Genomic DNA, 16,995 nt, shown 5'->3' with positions numbered 1-16,995 from the left:
TGTAGGCCTACTCGCAGATTTAATGGTGGAAATACATGAATAAATAATGGATCGAACAAAACAAATGAACTTTTTTTTTATGTCTCTAATTGATCCTCAGTGTGAAATGTTGTTCAGTCATGTTCCAAGAGGTGTAGAGGCTTACATTTTTAGACTTATATTTTTAACAACTTTACAAAAAAACATGAATAGGTTACTGTTTTTATTGTTGTTTTATAATTTGAATACTTTAAAATATTATTTAAATCTTCAGTGGTGGAAAAGCAGTCTAAAACATTATTAGAAACATTTTATGTATAATTTTATAATATTGTCATAATATATATCATATTTGTGACATTCTTAGAGGAACATGTGATGCTCCTTGGGGCCGAGAGATGATTCATATAATGCTCATTATTGCGACCCGTGGCACAGTGTCTCTGCCTCATTAGCACTAACAGTTTCTTTTCATTCTTTTTTATCTTTTCTTCCTTTTGGTTCATGTATGATCCAGTGGCTCTCCACTCTCGCTCACCATTAATACCTTTTACATATTCTGTGCGCATTAGATGATAGAAAACCTCTATGGTTCTTTTTCTTGGTTTGATCACCTCTTGAATAGGACTGGATAGAAACACTCAAACAACTAAATCATATGTTTTTTAAGTGCTTTGGACACATTATATGTCATATATTAGCTGTATATGATTTGTTTTTGTTATATTTATACATTTTCAGAATTATTGTATTTCTTAGGCAGTCAAGCCGATTATTTTCACACTATGGCTGATAACCAAAAAATGGTAAACTCCGCTGTTCAAAAAATTGTGTGTGTGTATGTGTGTGTGCGCGTGCGTGTGTGTGTATTAATAATAATAAAAGACTAAAATTAAAGCTATGTATATAGGCATCATAAAATATATCATTTATATTAACAAAATATATTAATTTTGATATTTATTAAAGATTAAATGTAATATTAAATGTGTTATTTAATTATTAGGAGTTGTTAAAAATGAACTTATGTGAGTGTATACTGTGAAAAAGTTTGGGATCTTAATGTTTTTGAAACTGTTATTTTAGTAACACTGAGATCCTTTCATAGTTTTTAATGATATCTTAAATTATTTTTGTATTTTTAGATTTGTCATTTTAGGTTTAATTAAAGTTTCAGTACTTTTGTTGTGTGTTTTGTAATTTTTATTAGTTTATACTGTTTTTATTCATTTTTATTTCTGTTGTAGTCTTTTAGTAAACTAAATAAAAATAAAAATGAGAGATGTTGCCTTGACAGCTCGCTGAAATAACACAATTTTGCGTTTTTATATTTAAAACTTGTAACATTTAAATGTTTTTTCTTTTAGTAAAACTTTAATAACTATAATAATGCTATTTTGAAAATAGTGTCTAATGTTCACCAAGGCTGCATTTATTTGATCAGAAATACAGTACTGCTTCAAAAGCAGTAATATTTTTGGAATGTTAGTACAATTTAAATAACTGTTTTATATTTTAATATGAGAGATGACGCCAGTGTGTGTGGTTGGCCGTCTGTCTGGTGCTCTGTTTGTGTTTTGTTGTTATTTTGTTTCACTTTTTTTTTTAATTCAACACATTTTGACATTAATATATATTGAATGTAATTTTTCAAATATTTTTACTTTTTAAATGTATATTTTAAATTTGAATTTTCAGCAGCCATTACTCAAGAAACATGTTCAAGAAACATTTCTTAATATTATCAATGCTGAAAACATCAGAATACTTTTGTGGCAACTGTGATACATTGATTGATTGATTGATGGCCATTAAAAATAGAAAGTTCAAAAGAACAGCATTTTTGGAAAATCAAAAGCTTCTTTACTGTCTCTTTTGATCAATTTAATGTATCTTTGTGAAATAAAAATAGACCAAAGAGGTGAACAAACAATAATATATTGATGGAATTAATGTAGGCCTATCGCTACAAAATAGTAAGGTACATTATATCCATTGTATCTTAATAATAATAATAAAAATGTTTCCTCCAGGTCATTTCACATCAGATCTTCAGCTGATCTACAATCCAACAACCAAAGTGTGCTCCATCGATCATGAACTCGAGCACCGAAGCTGTATCCACACACCCCACAGACTGCGCTGAGGTTCAGGTCCCCAGTCAGGTGTTCATGGCCATCGCCGTGGCCAGTCTGAGCGAGAACATCTTGGTGATCGTAGCCGTTATCAAGAACAGGAACCTTCACTCTCCTATGTACTGCTTCATCTGCAACCTGGCCGTGTTTAACACCATCTCCAGCCTCTGCAAGGCTTTGGAGAACATCCTGCTGGTGTTTAAAGAGGCCGGGCACCTGAACTCCCTTGGTCGTTTTGAGCGAAATATAGACGACATCATGGACTCTCTACTCTGCATGTGCTTCCTGGGCTCCATCTTCAGCATCCTCACCATAGCCGTGGACCGCTACATCAGCATATTCCACGCGCTACGCTATCACACGCTCATGACCATGCGTCGTGTGGTGGTTACGTTGTCCACCATCTGGGTGTTGTGCGGCACCAGCGGAGTGCTCATGATCGGGTTCTTCGAGGCCGCTACAGTGAAAATCTTCTTAGTTGTGCTCTTCTTCACAGCTCTGCTCCTCATCCTCTTGCTCTACGTGCATATGTTCCTGTTAGCGCGCCACCATGCCAACAGGATCGCATCTATGCCAGGACTTCACGCGCGCCAGAGACAAAGTGGCTTGAGGGGGGCGCTGACACTCACCATCTTGATTGGGGTGTTTGTGGCCTGCTGGGCTCCTTTCTCTCTTCATCTGCTGATTATGATGATTTGCCCAGAGAACCCCTATTGTGAGTGCTACCGCTCGCTCTTCCAGCTGCATGTAGTGCTACTGGTTAGTCACGCAGTCATTGATCCAGCCATTTATGCTTTCCGTAGCACAGAGCTGTGCAACACCTACAAGAAAATGTTCCTGTGTTCAGCTTCAAGGATCTTTAAAGAATGTGTCTGAGTGAGACGCGTGTCCCAGCAGTACATGCTTCACACTACTGAAGGATAAAAAAAGTCTACAGAACTGCTACTTTTTCAAGTGGAAATGAAAGAGGCTGCAGAAAAGATTCAGTTTACAGGTATTGAAAGACCACAACAACATGTATTTAAAACAAACTATGCAATAACACTCTGTTACTCAAGTCATTAACATGAGTTAATGCATTAGCCTAGGTATAAGTACGATAACGATTAACATCTATTACAACAGTGTCTATTTGTTCAATCAGTTGTTTAATATGTTTGTTCACAGTACATTAACCTGTGATAATTTATAATTCAACTTGTTAAAATGTATTAGTCTATGAATATAAAACCTATAGGTTATTACATTTTGGGTAACACTTCACAATATTTGTTAACATTAGTTAAATGCATTAGTTAAAACAAACCAACATAATGAAAAAAAGTTAATTTTTAATCTTAGTTAATATTAATGTATGAATATACTAGTACATTATTAAAATCAAAAGCTGTGTCTGTTAATATTATGGACCTGAGCTTCTATAATTTATGGTATAGTTATAGTTTTAAAACTTTAAATTCTTTTTTTATATTTTGTTTCCATTTTAGGTTTAAAGTTTAAGTAATTTTGTTGTGCCTTTCATTTTAATTATTATTTTTTGTACAGTTTTTATTTTGTATTATTATTTTTAAATACAGTTCCAGTTTTAGTTTTGGTACCTGAAGTTAAACTAAATAAAAACAGAAATCATGTTTGATCAAATGTAATGCATCCACCCTTGTTGAATAAAAGTAGACCAAAATAGTAAAATAAGTTTTAGTGCATTAACTAAAGCTAAAAATTGGATATTATCATAAAGTGTAACAAAATCTTTTTGTATTTTTAGGAAATGATATTTGTCTACACACACAGTAGCCCATTAAAAGGCCTGTCATTTATGAGATAGTATACTCAGAAATCATAGTACACTCTTAAAAATAAAGGTGCTTCAAAAGGTTCTTCAAGCGATGCCATAGAAGAACCATTCAGTCAAAGGTTCTTTAAAGAACCACCTCTTTCTTACCTTTTTATAATCTGAAGAACCTTCTTTCGCCACAAAGAACCTTTTGTGAAACAGACAGGTTCTTCAGATGTTAAAGGTTCTTTATGGAACCATTTAGACAAAAATGTTCTTCTATGGCATCGTGAAGCACCTTTATTTTTAAGAGTATACAACTGTACGAAGAAGTATTACCAGCTGTTTTTTAATTACAGTAAAAAAAAAGACCAAATCAGTTGACAAAATATGTCAACCATTTACAGGTACATGCATATATTACATTCATTGCACATTTGCATAACACACAATTATAAATGGAATCTTTTAACTCACCGTGACACAAAATAATAATTGCCTGCTTACATGACAATGAAATATTTAATTTCATTACAGTTATTTTAACAAATATTTTGACATGCATACTGATGTCTATATACTACAGTATTCAGGTACATGTATTGTAAGACTTTGATGGTTTCTCAGATGTACTACAATATTATTCACAACACACAGTTTGTATGTTTTTATACTGTTAGTATACTGCATACACGTATTATGTTTGTGTAATTATGTTTTTGTTTGTTATGTCTGCTTATGGTTGTTTATGTCCTCTGTGGGGGGGGGGTTTTCATAAAAAAAGAAAATATCTGAAAATGGACACATTTCTGTTCTACATATTAATATTAAAGCTGTTTTTGTGCACAAAAGTATACTACAGTATTCAGGTACATGTATTGTAAGACTTTGATGGTTTCCCAGATGTACTACAATATTATTCACAACACACAGTTTGTATGTTTTTATACTGTTAGTATACTGCATACACGTATTATGTTTGTGTAATTATGTTTTTGTTTGTTATGTCTGCTTATGGTTGTTTATGTCCTCTGTGGGGGGGGTTTTCATAAAAAAAGAAAATATCTGAAAATGGACACATTTCTGTTCTACATATTAATATTAAAGCTGTTTTTGTGCACAAAATGCAATGACCTGACAACTGTCCCCTGCTAAGGAAGATGTAATTCTTATAATAAATACAGTACATATAACAAAATGTCACATTATGAACACTTCAGTATTTTACAACAACACAACATGAAACATCCACTGCGACATCAAAACATTTCACATGATGAAGTACATGGAAAAGCGTGTACAAATAATATATACTGCTCCTAATTAAGAGGTTCAGGCTCTTTAACTCCAACCCCTCCTCCACTGCAATTATGCACCGATCCATCCATCCATCTATACACATATACATCTATCCATCAGTCCAGGTTCTTCCAGGAATCCTGTTCAATGTTTGCTGATCAGGTTCCAGAGGCTGCGTAGTCCGTCACAGCAGAAGATCTCTTTAAAGGTCTTTCTCATCTCTTGGCTCCTGAGCGCATAGATCAGTGGGTCAATCACAGAGTTACACATGATGAGTATCAGGTACATGTTAAAGTGTGACATGAAGCAGACGCAGTAAATGTTCCGTGGGCAGGAGATCATGAGGATGAGATGGAGAAAAAATGGCACCCAGCACACGATGAAGATGCCCAGTAATATGGTGAGGGTGATGGCACCCTTCATGCTAGCTCTCTGCCTGATGTTGGCGTTATAGCCCGGCAATGCTGCCATGCGTTTGACATGCGAACGAGCCAGCAGGAACATGTGGCTGTAGAGCGACGCCATCAGCAGCAGCATGGAAAAGAACATGGCCACCAGGCACACCACCACAGGCTTCGTGTCAGAGTAGATGATGAAGATGATCCCACAACCTGTGGAGAAGATCCAGATGCTACCGATGAGAATCCCAGCTCGCCAAACGGTCATTATATTATGATAACGCAGAGCATAGAAGATAGTCACATAGCGATCTACTGCGATCGCTAACAGGCTCCACATAGACGCCACCACGGAGATACAGATGAAAGAATCGAAGATGTTATCCATCTGACGGATGAAGTGATCCTCAATCACCAAGCTCCTGTTTGCCAGCAGGTGGATGACTATTGTTTCCCATGCATTGGACACGCTCACTAACATGTCGGCCACTGCTAGACTGCAAACGAAAAAGTACATGGGCGAGTGGAGGTTCTTGTTCTTCACAATGGCAAGGATGACCAGGATGTTTTCAAGTAGGCTGATGAGGCCCAGTGTAAGGAAGACCCCAGGTGCAATGTGTACCTGCTCACAGGCGGCTGGAACACTTGACTTGGACCTGCTTGATTCATTGCTGTGGTTTTTGTGACTGAAAGACGAGTTTGGAGAAAGTGTGGGCCACTCTGAGGAGTTCATGTCCTGATGTACTGTTTGGTGACAGGTGGTGTTAGATAGATGATGCTGCGCCCATGTATAACTGCTGTAAAGAAAGAGAGTTGTTGTGAGAAATGTCCAGAAGCATTGTGAGCAACATCTGGTGTTTTTACAATAAACTGTTTAAAGGATAGAGATAAATTACAGAATAAAACTTTGAAGTTTATTTCATTTTCAGCTCAGCAATACTGAGATTGAATTATTGTAGAAAGATAAAATTGCAAGAAAATATTCAAAAACAGATATTCAAAACATATTCAATAATACTCCACCAAATAATAATAAAGGATATGCGCATGCACACATATACATATACATATACATATACTGTACATCCGTCCATGCATACACATATATGCATCCATTAATACACACACATACAATAAAAATAAAAGTGCAATTGCAAAAAGGACCCAAAACATCCACATTATAGTCATAAAATATTTCACACAACAAACTCATGAAAACCACTCCAAGTTCATCTATCATAGTCTCGATATCTGAAAAACAAGAGACAAAACAAGAGGCTTCCCACTGTAAATGAACAAAATCTCACAATTCTGACTCTATTTCTAAAAATTTTAAGTTTATATTTCACAATTTTGAGTTAACTTGTTATTGACCAAATACTTATTTTCCACCATAATTTGAAAATAAATCCTTTAAAAATCCTACAATGTGATTTTCTGGATTTTTTTTTCTCGTTTTGTCTCTCATAGTTGAGGTATACCTATGATGAAAATTACAGGCCTCTCTCATCTTTTTAAGTGGGAGAACTTGCACAATTGGTGGCTGACTAAATACTTTTTTTCCCCACTGTACATCCGTCCATGCATACACATATATGCATCCATTAATACACACACAAGAGGCTTCCCACTGTAAATGAACAAAATCTCACAATTCTGACTCTATTTCTAAAAATTTTAAGTTTATATTTCACAATTTTGAGTTAACTTCTCGCAACTTCTCTAACTTTTTCTCTGAATTGTGAGTTTAGCCTATAGCTTGCAAAGGAAGACCCTGAGATATGATTTAATGAATTTCCAGTTTTAGTACAAAACATCAGTCATTGCGATACAACACAGTGAAGAGTGAATAGAAGTACACTAATCAGTCAGAGTTCAGTGTCTGCTGGATAAACACAAAAATAGAGGAACCACCTTTTTTTATACCATCATAACTTTATATCATGATGGTTAAAATGTTTTTTTTTTAAATAATTATTAATGGGAATAACCATAAAGGTTGTAATGCATTTTGTTAGCATGGATATTTTAAGAAGACTAATCATTGAAAATATGAATGAATAATATAAAAAATGTTTTTTTTAATATATATATATTTCACTGTTTTCACATTCCATAGACTACATAAGCTAAAATCAAACCGCTGGCTCCACTCTGCTACTGAGTTTATGGAGAAGTACGAGGCTGATCCGCGTTTCCTCCCCATCTAGTGGAGACAAAACGTAACTGCAGATTTATATATAATTTCCAGTCAAACGGGGGAAAAAACATAAAACGAGATATACCACCTTTCCATGTTACTGCTTTGATAATATGGCTTAGAAAATGACAGAAATATAAATATAAATCCACATATAAAAACTGTACGAAATCTAACGCTTCCCCCCAAATGACTACACTTCCCATGATGCCGCGCGCAGCAGCTCCATGTGGATGAGTCTGGAGAAAGTGCGTGTACATGACATGCGTCTGCTGAGGTATGGAGCGCTGCGAGGACTCTCCTTAAACTCACAGCAGACCTTCGAGAGGTGAATGTAAGTTTCCACGCTGTTTCTAACTATTTTTTTTCCCGGCTGATACATTTGGTGTTGTTTCAGATTCAGATGCGTGTCTGATCCTGCAGGAGTGGCAAAGCAGTGTGTGTTTAAGTTTAGATCAGGGCCCTGTTCACTTGAGCTCTAACGTTAGTGATTTTAGTTCTGCAAACGTCTGTCTGTCCTCTAAAACAACCCCAATGTCATACATAGAAGACCAACATTTATATTTCATAAAAACAACGTGTCAGGAATTTAGTCCTGAACTTCTGGTGGATTAAATGTGTTGAAACTCTTGTGACTGAATAAATCTCTGTATTTATATAATTTTATAAAACCAAACAAAGCGCTGCAAATTGAGTTTTTCAGCTAAAGATGTTTGGTCTTGGAAGACGAGAAACATGTCAGAATTGTGTTGAAAGCCTCTTTCATTTAAAGGACTGAGGAAAGTTTAAGGGAATATTCTCACCACTGCAAAAATTATGAACAGATACATAGTAAAATTTAGCTAACTGGTTAAAACTAACATAATTAATCTCTGGAATTACAGTACTTTGTCTTTAACCTGATCAGTCTGGTGATTGACAGAGAGCCATGACCCTTATCCAACCTGACCAATGGCATGTGTTTATCATACTCAACTTGAGTGACATTTGAATCATTACTAATGTCTAAATAACAATAATCATGTAGTTCACTTTAAAACTTCCAATAACATGTTATAAGTTGTAATACATGAACCTAAAATTGGATCAACATAGTACTTAAAAAATGCATGTGATCTGTTTCAAAGCAGCTGAACTTTGTCGAGATTAAAAGAAAGTGGTAAAATTATTTGATTATTATAAAATCTTATCTTTCAAATTGTGTGTATAAATAAATATACGTGTAAAATTTTATTTTAATATTTAAAAAAAATATTTATATAAATGTGTGTGTGTGTGTAAAATTGCATTTAATTGAAAACTAAATATTTTAGAAATTCATACTTTTATGTGTGTAATTTCAAAAAGTTGAAAAGTTTTTTTTAAATCAAAAGAAACAGATTCAATCAAGTGAGACTTTTGCCTGTTAGTGTAGACCATCAGCCAGATGTTAATAGTTTGGGTGTAATTGTACACTAACCTCTTTGGGATGCGCAGGTCCTATAGGTGGCGCTCTGTAGGTGGAGGAGGTGATGCAGCGGATGTGGGCTCCAGTAACGGTGCGGCACGTGGTCCTGCTGCGCTCCGCGTACCTGGGTCACACCTGGGCTGTGCGTGAGCTTCCTGTGACTGTCCAGACCTCACGCTGCTTCAGTTGCACTAATGTCATCAGGACGAAAGAGAGCCGCAAAACGTCCACGGAGGAAGAAACACCATTAAACCCTCCGCAGAGTCTAGCAGGGACCGAGGGTCTTTATAAGGCTGATACGGGGTCTGCCCCTCAGAATAAGGGTGATGTCGACCCTCTGCAGGACAAGTCTATCGGACTGTTTCAGAGATTTAAAAAGACATTTAAACAGTATGGTAAAGTCATGGTGCCTGTGCACATAGTCACGTCCACTGTGTGGTTTGGGAGCTTTTATTATGCTGCAATGAAGTAAGTGAACATCAGCATTCTGCACGATAACACACCCTTTGACAATAACAATGACAAGTGCCAAGTTCTATGAGCAGGTCATATGGTTTTTTAAAGTGTCCTAATATTGTGTCGGAGTCCCCTACAACAGGTTTAAATGCATCTAAGGTCAGAAAACATTGTAATTTTCTCAGAATATACATTTAATATTAGAGTCATTTGCCAATGATTTCGAAATGATTCGTTCCAAGCAAGTTCAGATCAAACCCCTCCCTTCCATATGCCTACTCTGCTCTGATTGGTCAGCTGGCCAAGCCTGTTGTGATTGGCACAGAGAGGAGTCCTTGAGCAAGTTAGCCAGTGCTACCATTGACAAAGCACCTTTACATAAAACAATAATATAGTGCTCCAATCCATTCTTAAAATAATGACATAAAATACAAGAACACTTATGCAAGCAAATCGTGCCCACAGCTAAAGTTTAGCTGCTAAACTGTAAACACTTAAAATAAAAATGGTGGATACGTTAGCCGAGTGCTACCGTGACTAACTGATGAAATGATACAGTTTGTAAAACAAAATATGTCTACTGTAATGTTTGAAGAACGCCAGACAAAAGATGCTCTGTGTCTTAACTTTTAATCAGAATGCAGAACAGCTGTATCACAGGCGCACCAGCCAAACTAACTCGCTCGTCTCTCCCGCATTAACCCTATAACTGCCGGTGCAGCAAAATAAACAGCAATTTCACAATGATTATAAAGTCTGTGCACTACACTAGGGCTGCACAATAAATCTAAATGGAATCGAAATCGCGATTCGACAGAAGCTGCGATTGTCATGCGTATCTTTCAGTGAAGCACGGTTCTGTGATCAGCAGTAAATCTCCATCCAAAGGCCAGAGGGCGCTCTCGTGCTGAAACTCCAAATGTGCCTCGCAGAAGAAACCCAGGAAATGCCTATAGCAGTAGCTGGATAAACAGAAGATTTAACTGCTTTTATTGATTCAACGTGACTAATAAACACACGATTATGACATATGGTTTATCGGAGTTATTATTATTATAAAGTATATTTATAATGCAATGCCTTTATCACTGCTTAGACTACTATGAAATATGCGCGTGCCTTATTCTGTGTAAGAAGCCACATCATCTCACAGAAGGATTTATTTCAAACACTCGACTGACGTTATGAATATATTTTTATGGAGTAAAAATATGTTATTAAATGTGGTATTTTCACATGCTTTCAGATGGAGCAGCATTTACTACACAGAGCCGTAGTTCACTGAGAAGCTATGCAAACAGCTGTCTTTATCGCAAACGATTTCTTCTATTTCATATTTGCGCAATAAAGTCATCTGCAATTTTTTTTTGCGTAACTCGTCAGTGAACTACGGCTCTGTGTAGTAAATGCTGCTCCATCTGAAAGAACGTGATGATGATTTACTGCTGATTACAGAACCGGCATTACTAACAAAATGCGCATGATAATCGCATTCGATTAATCGTGCAGCCCTACACTACACTACATTCTTTATTATTAAACGAAGTAATTAGAACAACGTCAGTCTATATTAATCGACACATTCTTCGGAAATAGTGGGTTCACAGCAAATTATCAGAACAATTTATTCAGTAAGACAGTAATACTGTGTTTTACCTGGAAACCTAAAGCTGCACTTGGTATACATCACATATTAGCAAAAAAAACTTGATATTTTGAGCACTCAATTGAAAATGTAAACGTAACGTATCAATCGTATTTACAGGTTGGGGTTCGGAGAGCTTGTTAGTCCAAATAAAGTAGATTTGAAGCCGACGAAGATAAAAGCCAAGATTAGAGAAGCAGTCCTCAGTAAAATGACATGCACACAACAAAAGGTTCGAATTGTATTTCTGTGGTATCCTTGAACACAGCGTCTTCTCAACATGATGTAAACACACTAACTAGCGGAAGTGTATGTGGGCAGGTCAGACTCTGTTCGTATTTCTCGGGCAGGCGGGGATTATGCAAATGTGTTACCCAGTGATGTATACCGGTAACAGGCAAAAGATTTGAAAATATGACGACTCGTTAAGGCGATTCAGAATCAACTCTCTCTTTTGAGAGACAATATCTTTATTTATCATGCACTTTTTTGATGAACAACTTTGCAGACTGTTTTCATTTAAGGATAGCTACATTATAAACTGCAAAAGAGATATTTTTTAAAAACCCATATGACCTGCCCTTTAAAAATGTTCTGCCTCTATTTGGACTTGTTCAGCTTGTCAGTTCTCGTTCTGATTTTTGTTTTCTAGTCCAGTGTTTTATTTTAAGAATTTAGGACCATTTACATATTAGATTTTAATTTAGAGTTTAGTTTTGCATCTTTGTGTTTCACAAAGATTTACCTTTTGGAAGCACAAACCCTAAAAGACCACACTTCTTTATTAAATGGACAGTTAATTAGCGATAATTCTACTGATAATTTTCATGAATTATTTTGGTCTAAATTATTTTCACTTAATGGTCGATAAATAGCTGATATTAAAATGATACTCTATTTTCTCCCCCAAATTTTTTTTTTTTTTAAACAAAACACTGAAAACTACAGTCATTACAATATTATAAAGTACAGTACAAAAATAAATTAAATTTTTAGTTTGGCTAAATATTACATTTAACAGTGTTATTAAATTATTAGATTAACTTGAATTAAAGCAATTTAATGTTAGATGACAACAAGGTAGGGCTGTGCGATATTGAAGAAAAATGCGATATGCGATACCTTGTTAAAAAATGTGATATTCGATATGCGATACGATATTGCTTAAAGTGTGTAAAATCAATTTCAATTATATTTTAAAATATTAAAAAATTTAAATTGTATAGAGAAAGTTCAAACATGATTAAAGGCAAGTGAACAGTCAGTAAAGAAAAAAAGAAATACACAATTTACAAGCATAGATAATATAAACAGAAGTATTCGGGTACAGAAATTTAATAATTAAGTGTAAAATAACACTGCATAGTGTTCACTGTATGAATTAAATTTAGATTAATCTTTGTTATAGCTGTTTTGTTGTTTGATTAACATTAGTGACATATTCAGCAGCACGTATTTATAGGCTGCTGTCCCTTTAAAACCGACTGCACGGATCCAGTATAATGATACACATCCGATTTCTTTCTCAGATGTTTACATTCAGAGACGCGAGTACTATTGACATAATTCTGTGTGTATGTGTCTGTTCAAACATGAGGAGAAGATGCGAAAGACGAATCAACTCGGTGTTCGCGTGCCGCTGAAACGTGTCTCTGTGTGAATCAGACAGCAAGACGAGACGGCAAAGAGTTGTTTTCTGCAACTTATTGCACTTAACTCTTTTTAACGTCAAAGCAATTCTCTGCTATATGCGTCGAACTAAAACTCTGACCTTTTGCTACGGTTTGATTTAAGTAGCCTATTATTAAAATGATTCCGATATCGCACGCCCTTGCGATATGCATATTGCGGTATTTACAGTTACGATATTTCGGTAATTTAGATATATCGTGCAGCCCTACACCAAGGGTAATGTTAATGAAATGCATAAGATAAATAAAAAAAAATAATCTGATAACCAATATCGTACCAATATTTTGTACATCATGCAATGTAGCTTTCTGAATAGGATGTAGTTACTTATGTATTTGAGTTCATTATACCTGTTGCTTTGTTGTCTTCTGGATTCAGTAAACTACATGAATTGAGGTGCTTTTGCTTCAGAGATCAAAGCATACAGACTAAGCGCACTGGCGTTAAGGTGAGGCTGGCAGAGAGGTTGAGTTTTTCCAGATAAAGTCCGTCTGAGCTTCAGCAGGTCAGACAAGCTTTAGCAGCGTCATCTGGACAGTCAGCTACTGCTATACAAACAACACTTGAAGGTTACAAAAGCAAATCATCTCTCTCGAGCAAGGATACATAAATGACATGTTATTGTTCTGTGTTCTCTGCAGAGGGGTGAATCTGGTCCCGTTTTTGGAGTTCATTGGTTTACCGGATTGGATGGTGGAAATTTTGCGAGATTCCCAGGGTGGCTATGCACTCACAGCCTATGCAATGTATAAGGTATATAAAAAAACCCCCCTAAGATTATCTGATATGGTATAGGATTAATCATTGTTAAATGGTATTCTATCACTTTGTCTATCTGGTTACAGCTCGCTACTCCTGCACGATACACAGTTACACTGGGCGGCACGTCCCTGTCTGTACAGTATCTCCGCAAACATGGATACCTCTCCACCCCTCCTCCTGTTAAAGAGTACCTTCAAGACAAAATGGAAGAGACCAGGGAACGACTGACTGAAAAAATGGAGGAGACAAAGGAGAGGTTTTCAGAGAAGATGGAGGAAACCAAAGAACTGCTCTCAGAACGAATGGAGGAGACCAAAGAGCGCTTCTCTGGGACGAAAGACAAGTTTTCTGAGAAACTGCAGGAGACGAAAGACAAAATGACTTTCCGTAAGAAAGCCGACTAGGCTGCATGGCTATGGGAAGAGAAACGTCACTAAAAACTCGTAAGTGCACTGTGGAATGTTTCACACGATCAGTCATTTCTGACGCAAGGTATTTGGTGCTGACTTAAAGGAATTTCAACTGTTGCAGAACACAAAAGAAATATTTTGAAAAATGTTTTTGTCCATATAATGCAAGTCAGTCAAGTCCAAAACAACATTGGACCCCATTGACTTTCACTGTATTGACCAAAAAAAAAAAAAGTATTTTGTGTTCATACCAGTGTTAATTTTGACAGCAAATTTTGATATATAGGTTTGATATTAAGGTTTTATCATGATAGACACCGATTTAACTGCGGTGACACACAACATGCCTTTGTTAAAATTAAATAAAACCACTTCTCATAAAGAACAAGAACATGGTCTTCTTTTTAATGAAATACCAATGGTTATACAGGCTAATTATGCATTCTTTATAGCAACTTGTTCACCATATTATTCATTCTTTCAAGCAGACATATTTATTTCTGTAAATAAATTTAGATGAATCTTTAGGGCTACTAAAGTTTTTCAGTCAAGAGCAGTGAGTTGCTTGATTAACATCAATGACTCGGACAATTGCAACTAAAGGCTAGGCTTAAAAAAATTGGCTGCTGTCCCTTTAAAACCGAATGCACAGCTGCTATGGATGCAATGTACCGATACGCGTTCTCCCGCGTTTACGTTCACTTAAGACGTAATCAACTGTTTACGTGAATACTCATCAAAACAGACAATTCAACATCATTTTGTGTGTAATTCTCCATTCATGCGACGCAAAAGAGTAATCGCACGCTGAGAGACACGCTTTGTGTATGCTTCAGTGTCTGCGCTTTGAAAACCGGACCGAATTGAGTTCTCTCTTGTGTCGTCAGATTTAACCATATGTCTGCTCTTCTCTTACTCCCACATATTGACATTTTTGAACATTTTATGTGACGCGCAGCAAGTGTATTTTAGCTTATGTCCCGCCGGCTCAAATGTACGCATCTAACCTCGTTCTGAAATTGAATGAATCTCTTCCCAAATTGTCCCTCCCTAACATTTGTCTAGTTTTTATTCGTTGACGAAAATGTCAATATATTTTCGTCATAGTTTGTGTCATTCAAAAAGAGTTTTAGTTCGTTATCGTCTTGTCATCAGTGAAAAAAATGTCACTGACGAACATTATGGCGAAAATTATTAGTCAACGAAATTAACACTGGTTCATACAGACATGACGCTTTGTGTATGCTTCAGTGTCTGCGCTTTGAAAACCGGACCGAATTGAGTTCTCTCTTGCGTCGTCAGATTTAACCATATGTCTGCTCTTCTCTTACTCCCACATATTGACATTTTTGAACATTTTATGTGACGCGCAGCAAGTGTATTTTAGCTTATGTCCCGCCGGCTCAAATGTACGCATCTAACCTCGTTCTGAAATTGAATGAATCTCTTCCCAAATTGTCCCTCCCTAACATTTGTCTAGTTTTTATTCGTTGACGAAAATGTCAATATATTTTCGTCATAGTTTTTGTCATTCAAAAAGAGTTTTAGTTCGTTATCGTCTTGTCATCAGTGAAAAAAATGTCACTGACGAACATTATGGCGAAAATTATTAGTCAACGAAATTAACACTGGTTCATACAGACATGAGGGAGTAAATGACAATTAAAATTTTTGGATGAACTGTCCCTTTAAGGCAGTGAATATTCACACACAGGACAGGAACTATCATTTTGAAATGGTTTCCATGCACTTAAATCTTCAAGTTAAGTGTTTTGGAGAGAAGCAAACGTGAACTAGCAATAATAAAGTGTTTGTGTGATGTATATTAGTTCAGTTGTTTTAAATGTATTACAAGTATTTCTACTTGATAACCAAGTGATAATTAAATATCAGTATCTATTTGATGATGATTTTTCACTTGTTTTTATCATGCGTGTTTGTGTTTGAGTTCTTGTGCATATTGCCTACAGTCATCTAGACTTTGCAATGTCCTGAGTTGCATTGTGTGTTTATTGAGTATCTGGACAAGCTGCTAGTTTTTTAATCTAAACTCAAATCACCTTAATATGCCAATGTTCATTGAGAGAATAATAAAATTGTTGATCTGAAAACACGCATTGGATATTATTTCAATATCTAAAGTAAAAATTAAAGGTTTAGACACATCAGCAACTGGTACTTTTAGTTTATTAGTTTAACTGCAGTTGGAGAACAGCAGAAGTACAAGCATAAAAGTTTGACTATTACAGTGATTAGAGCAACATGGTTTGATTACTTTTTCTGATTAAAAAAAACAAGCATTACAGGAACAGACCTTATGCTTAAAACCTATTACACCACAATGATTTAAATAAATATGTACATGTGCATGTATAGAAAATGTCCACACACATGAACATATGGAGTAACGTGAGCCGTGTAAAAGGTCTATTATTGTGTTGCTTTCTAATGCCGAGTGTCTGTTTTCAGACATCAGAGTAAAACAAGTCCTTGTCAGTTTTGTTAGTTCTCTGTGCTTGTGCAAGAAAGAAAAGCTTCAAAAGCATCTCGGTACATTGCTCGAAATGTCACAACTGCTGTTAGACCAGTGCTTGTAGTCAAAATGGCATCGCTATGTACATTATCTTCAGGTATAGAACTATAGACATGCAAATACAAGCTACTGTACAGTGGAGCACCAGCACATAAATATCTGCAATTTAAAATCTTTTTTTTTGCTCCTATACACCACATACACAAGAATGTCTGAAATACAGTATATAACAAAAATAAGAATGTTAAAACTACATCTCTCATTT

At 35.8% G+C, this 16,995-nt stretch overlaps 3 protein-coding genes across 3 annotated transcripts; 2 read left to right on the top strand and 1 right to left on the bottom strand.

The window, feature by feature from the left end:
• Positions 1–2,075: 2,075 nt before the first annotated feature.
• Positions 2,076–2,990, top strand: LOC107587907 (adrenocorticotropic hormone receptor-like). The gene has a single exon (XM_016275867.1). The coding sequence runs from the start codon at positions 2,076–2,078 to the stop codon at positions 2,988–2,990; it is 915 nt and encodes a 304-aa protein (XP_016131353.1).
• Positions 2,991–4,985: 1,995 nt separating this feature from the next.
• LOC107587811 (melanocortin receptor 5-like) lies at positions 4,986–9,316 on the bottom strand. Its single transcript, XM_016275747.1, has 2 exons — positions 9,245–9,316; positions 4,986–6,382 (listed from the first exon to the last, which is right to left on the bottom strand). Exon 2 carries the CDS (start codon positions 6,316–6,318, stop codon positions 5,332–5,334), a length of 987 nt encoding a protein of 328 aa, XP_016131233.1. The 5' UTR covers positions 6,319–6,382; positions 9,245–9,316; the 3' UTR covers positions 4,986–5,331.
• Positions 7,994–14,370, top strand: fam210ab (family with sequence similarity 210 member Ab). Its single transcript, XM_016275748.1, has 4 exons — positions 7,994–8,119; positions 9,262–9,700; positions 13,667–13,778; positions 13,871–14,370. Exons 2-4 carry the CDS (start codon positions 9,297–9,299, stop codon positions 14,189–14,191), a joined length of 837 nt encoding a protein of 278 aa, XP_016131234.1. The 5' UTR covers positions 7,994–8,119; positions 9,262–9,296; the 3' UTR covers positions 14,192–14,370.
• Positions 14,371–16,995: the final 2,625 nt, after the last annotated feature.

Source organism: Sinocyclocheilus grahami, unplaced genomic scaffold (assembly GCF_001515645.1).
Source record: "Sinocyclocheilus grahami isolate Dianchi unplaced genomic scaffold, SAMN03320097.WGS_v1.1 scaffold96.1, whole genome shotgun sequence".
Taxonomy (NCBI): domain Eukaryota; kingdom Metazoa; phylum Chordata; class Actinopteri; order Cypriniformes; family Cyprinidae; genus Sinocyclocheilus; species Sinocyclocheilus grahami.
The sequence above is the reverse complement of the archived record's forward strand: the minus strand, read 5'-3'. Positions and strand labels throughout refer to the sequence as shown.

Bases quoted from the DNA above. Each gene is read 5' to 3' on its own strand.
- LOC107587907 (XM_016275867.1), top strand. From the start codon at position 2,076: ATGAACTCGAGCACCGAAGCTGTATCCACACACCCCACAGACTGCGCT.
- LOC107587811 (XM_016275747.1), bottom strand. From the start codon at position 6,318: ATGAACTCCTCAGAGTGGCCCACACTTTCTCCAAACTCGTCTTTCAGT.
- fam210ab (XM_016275748.1), top strand. From the start codon at position 9,297: ATGCAGCGGATGTGGGCTCCAGTAACGGTGCGGCACGTGGTCCTGCTG. The intron at 9,701-13,666 runs GTAAGTGAACAT...TGTTCTCTGCAG, and splicing joins TTTTATTATGCTGCAATGAA to AGGGGTGAATCTGGTCCCGT. The intron at 13,779-13,870 runs GTATATAAAAAA...ATCTGGTTACAG, and splicing joins CAGCCTATGCAATGTATAAG to CTCGCTACTCCTGCACGATA.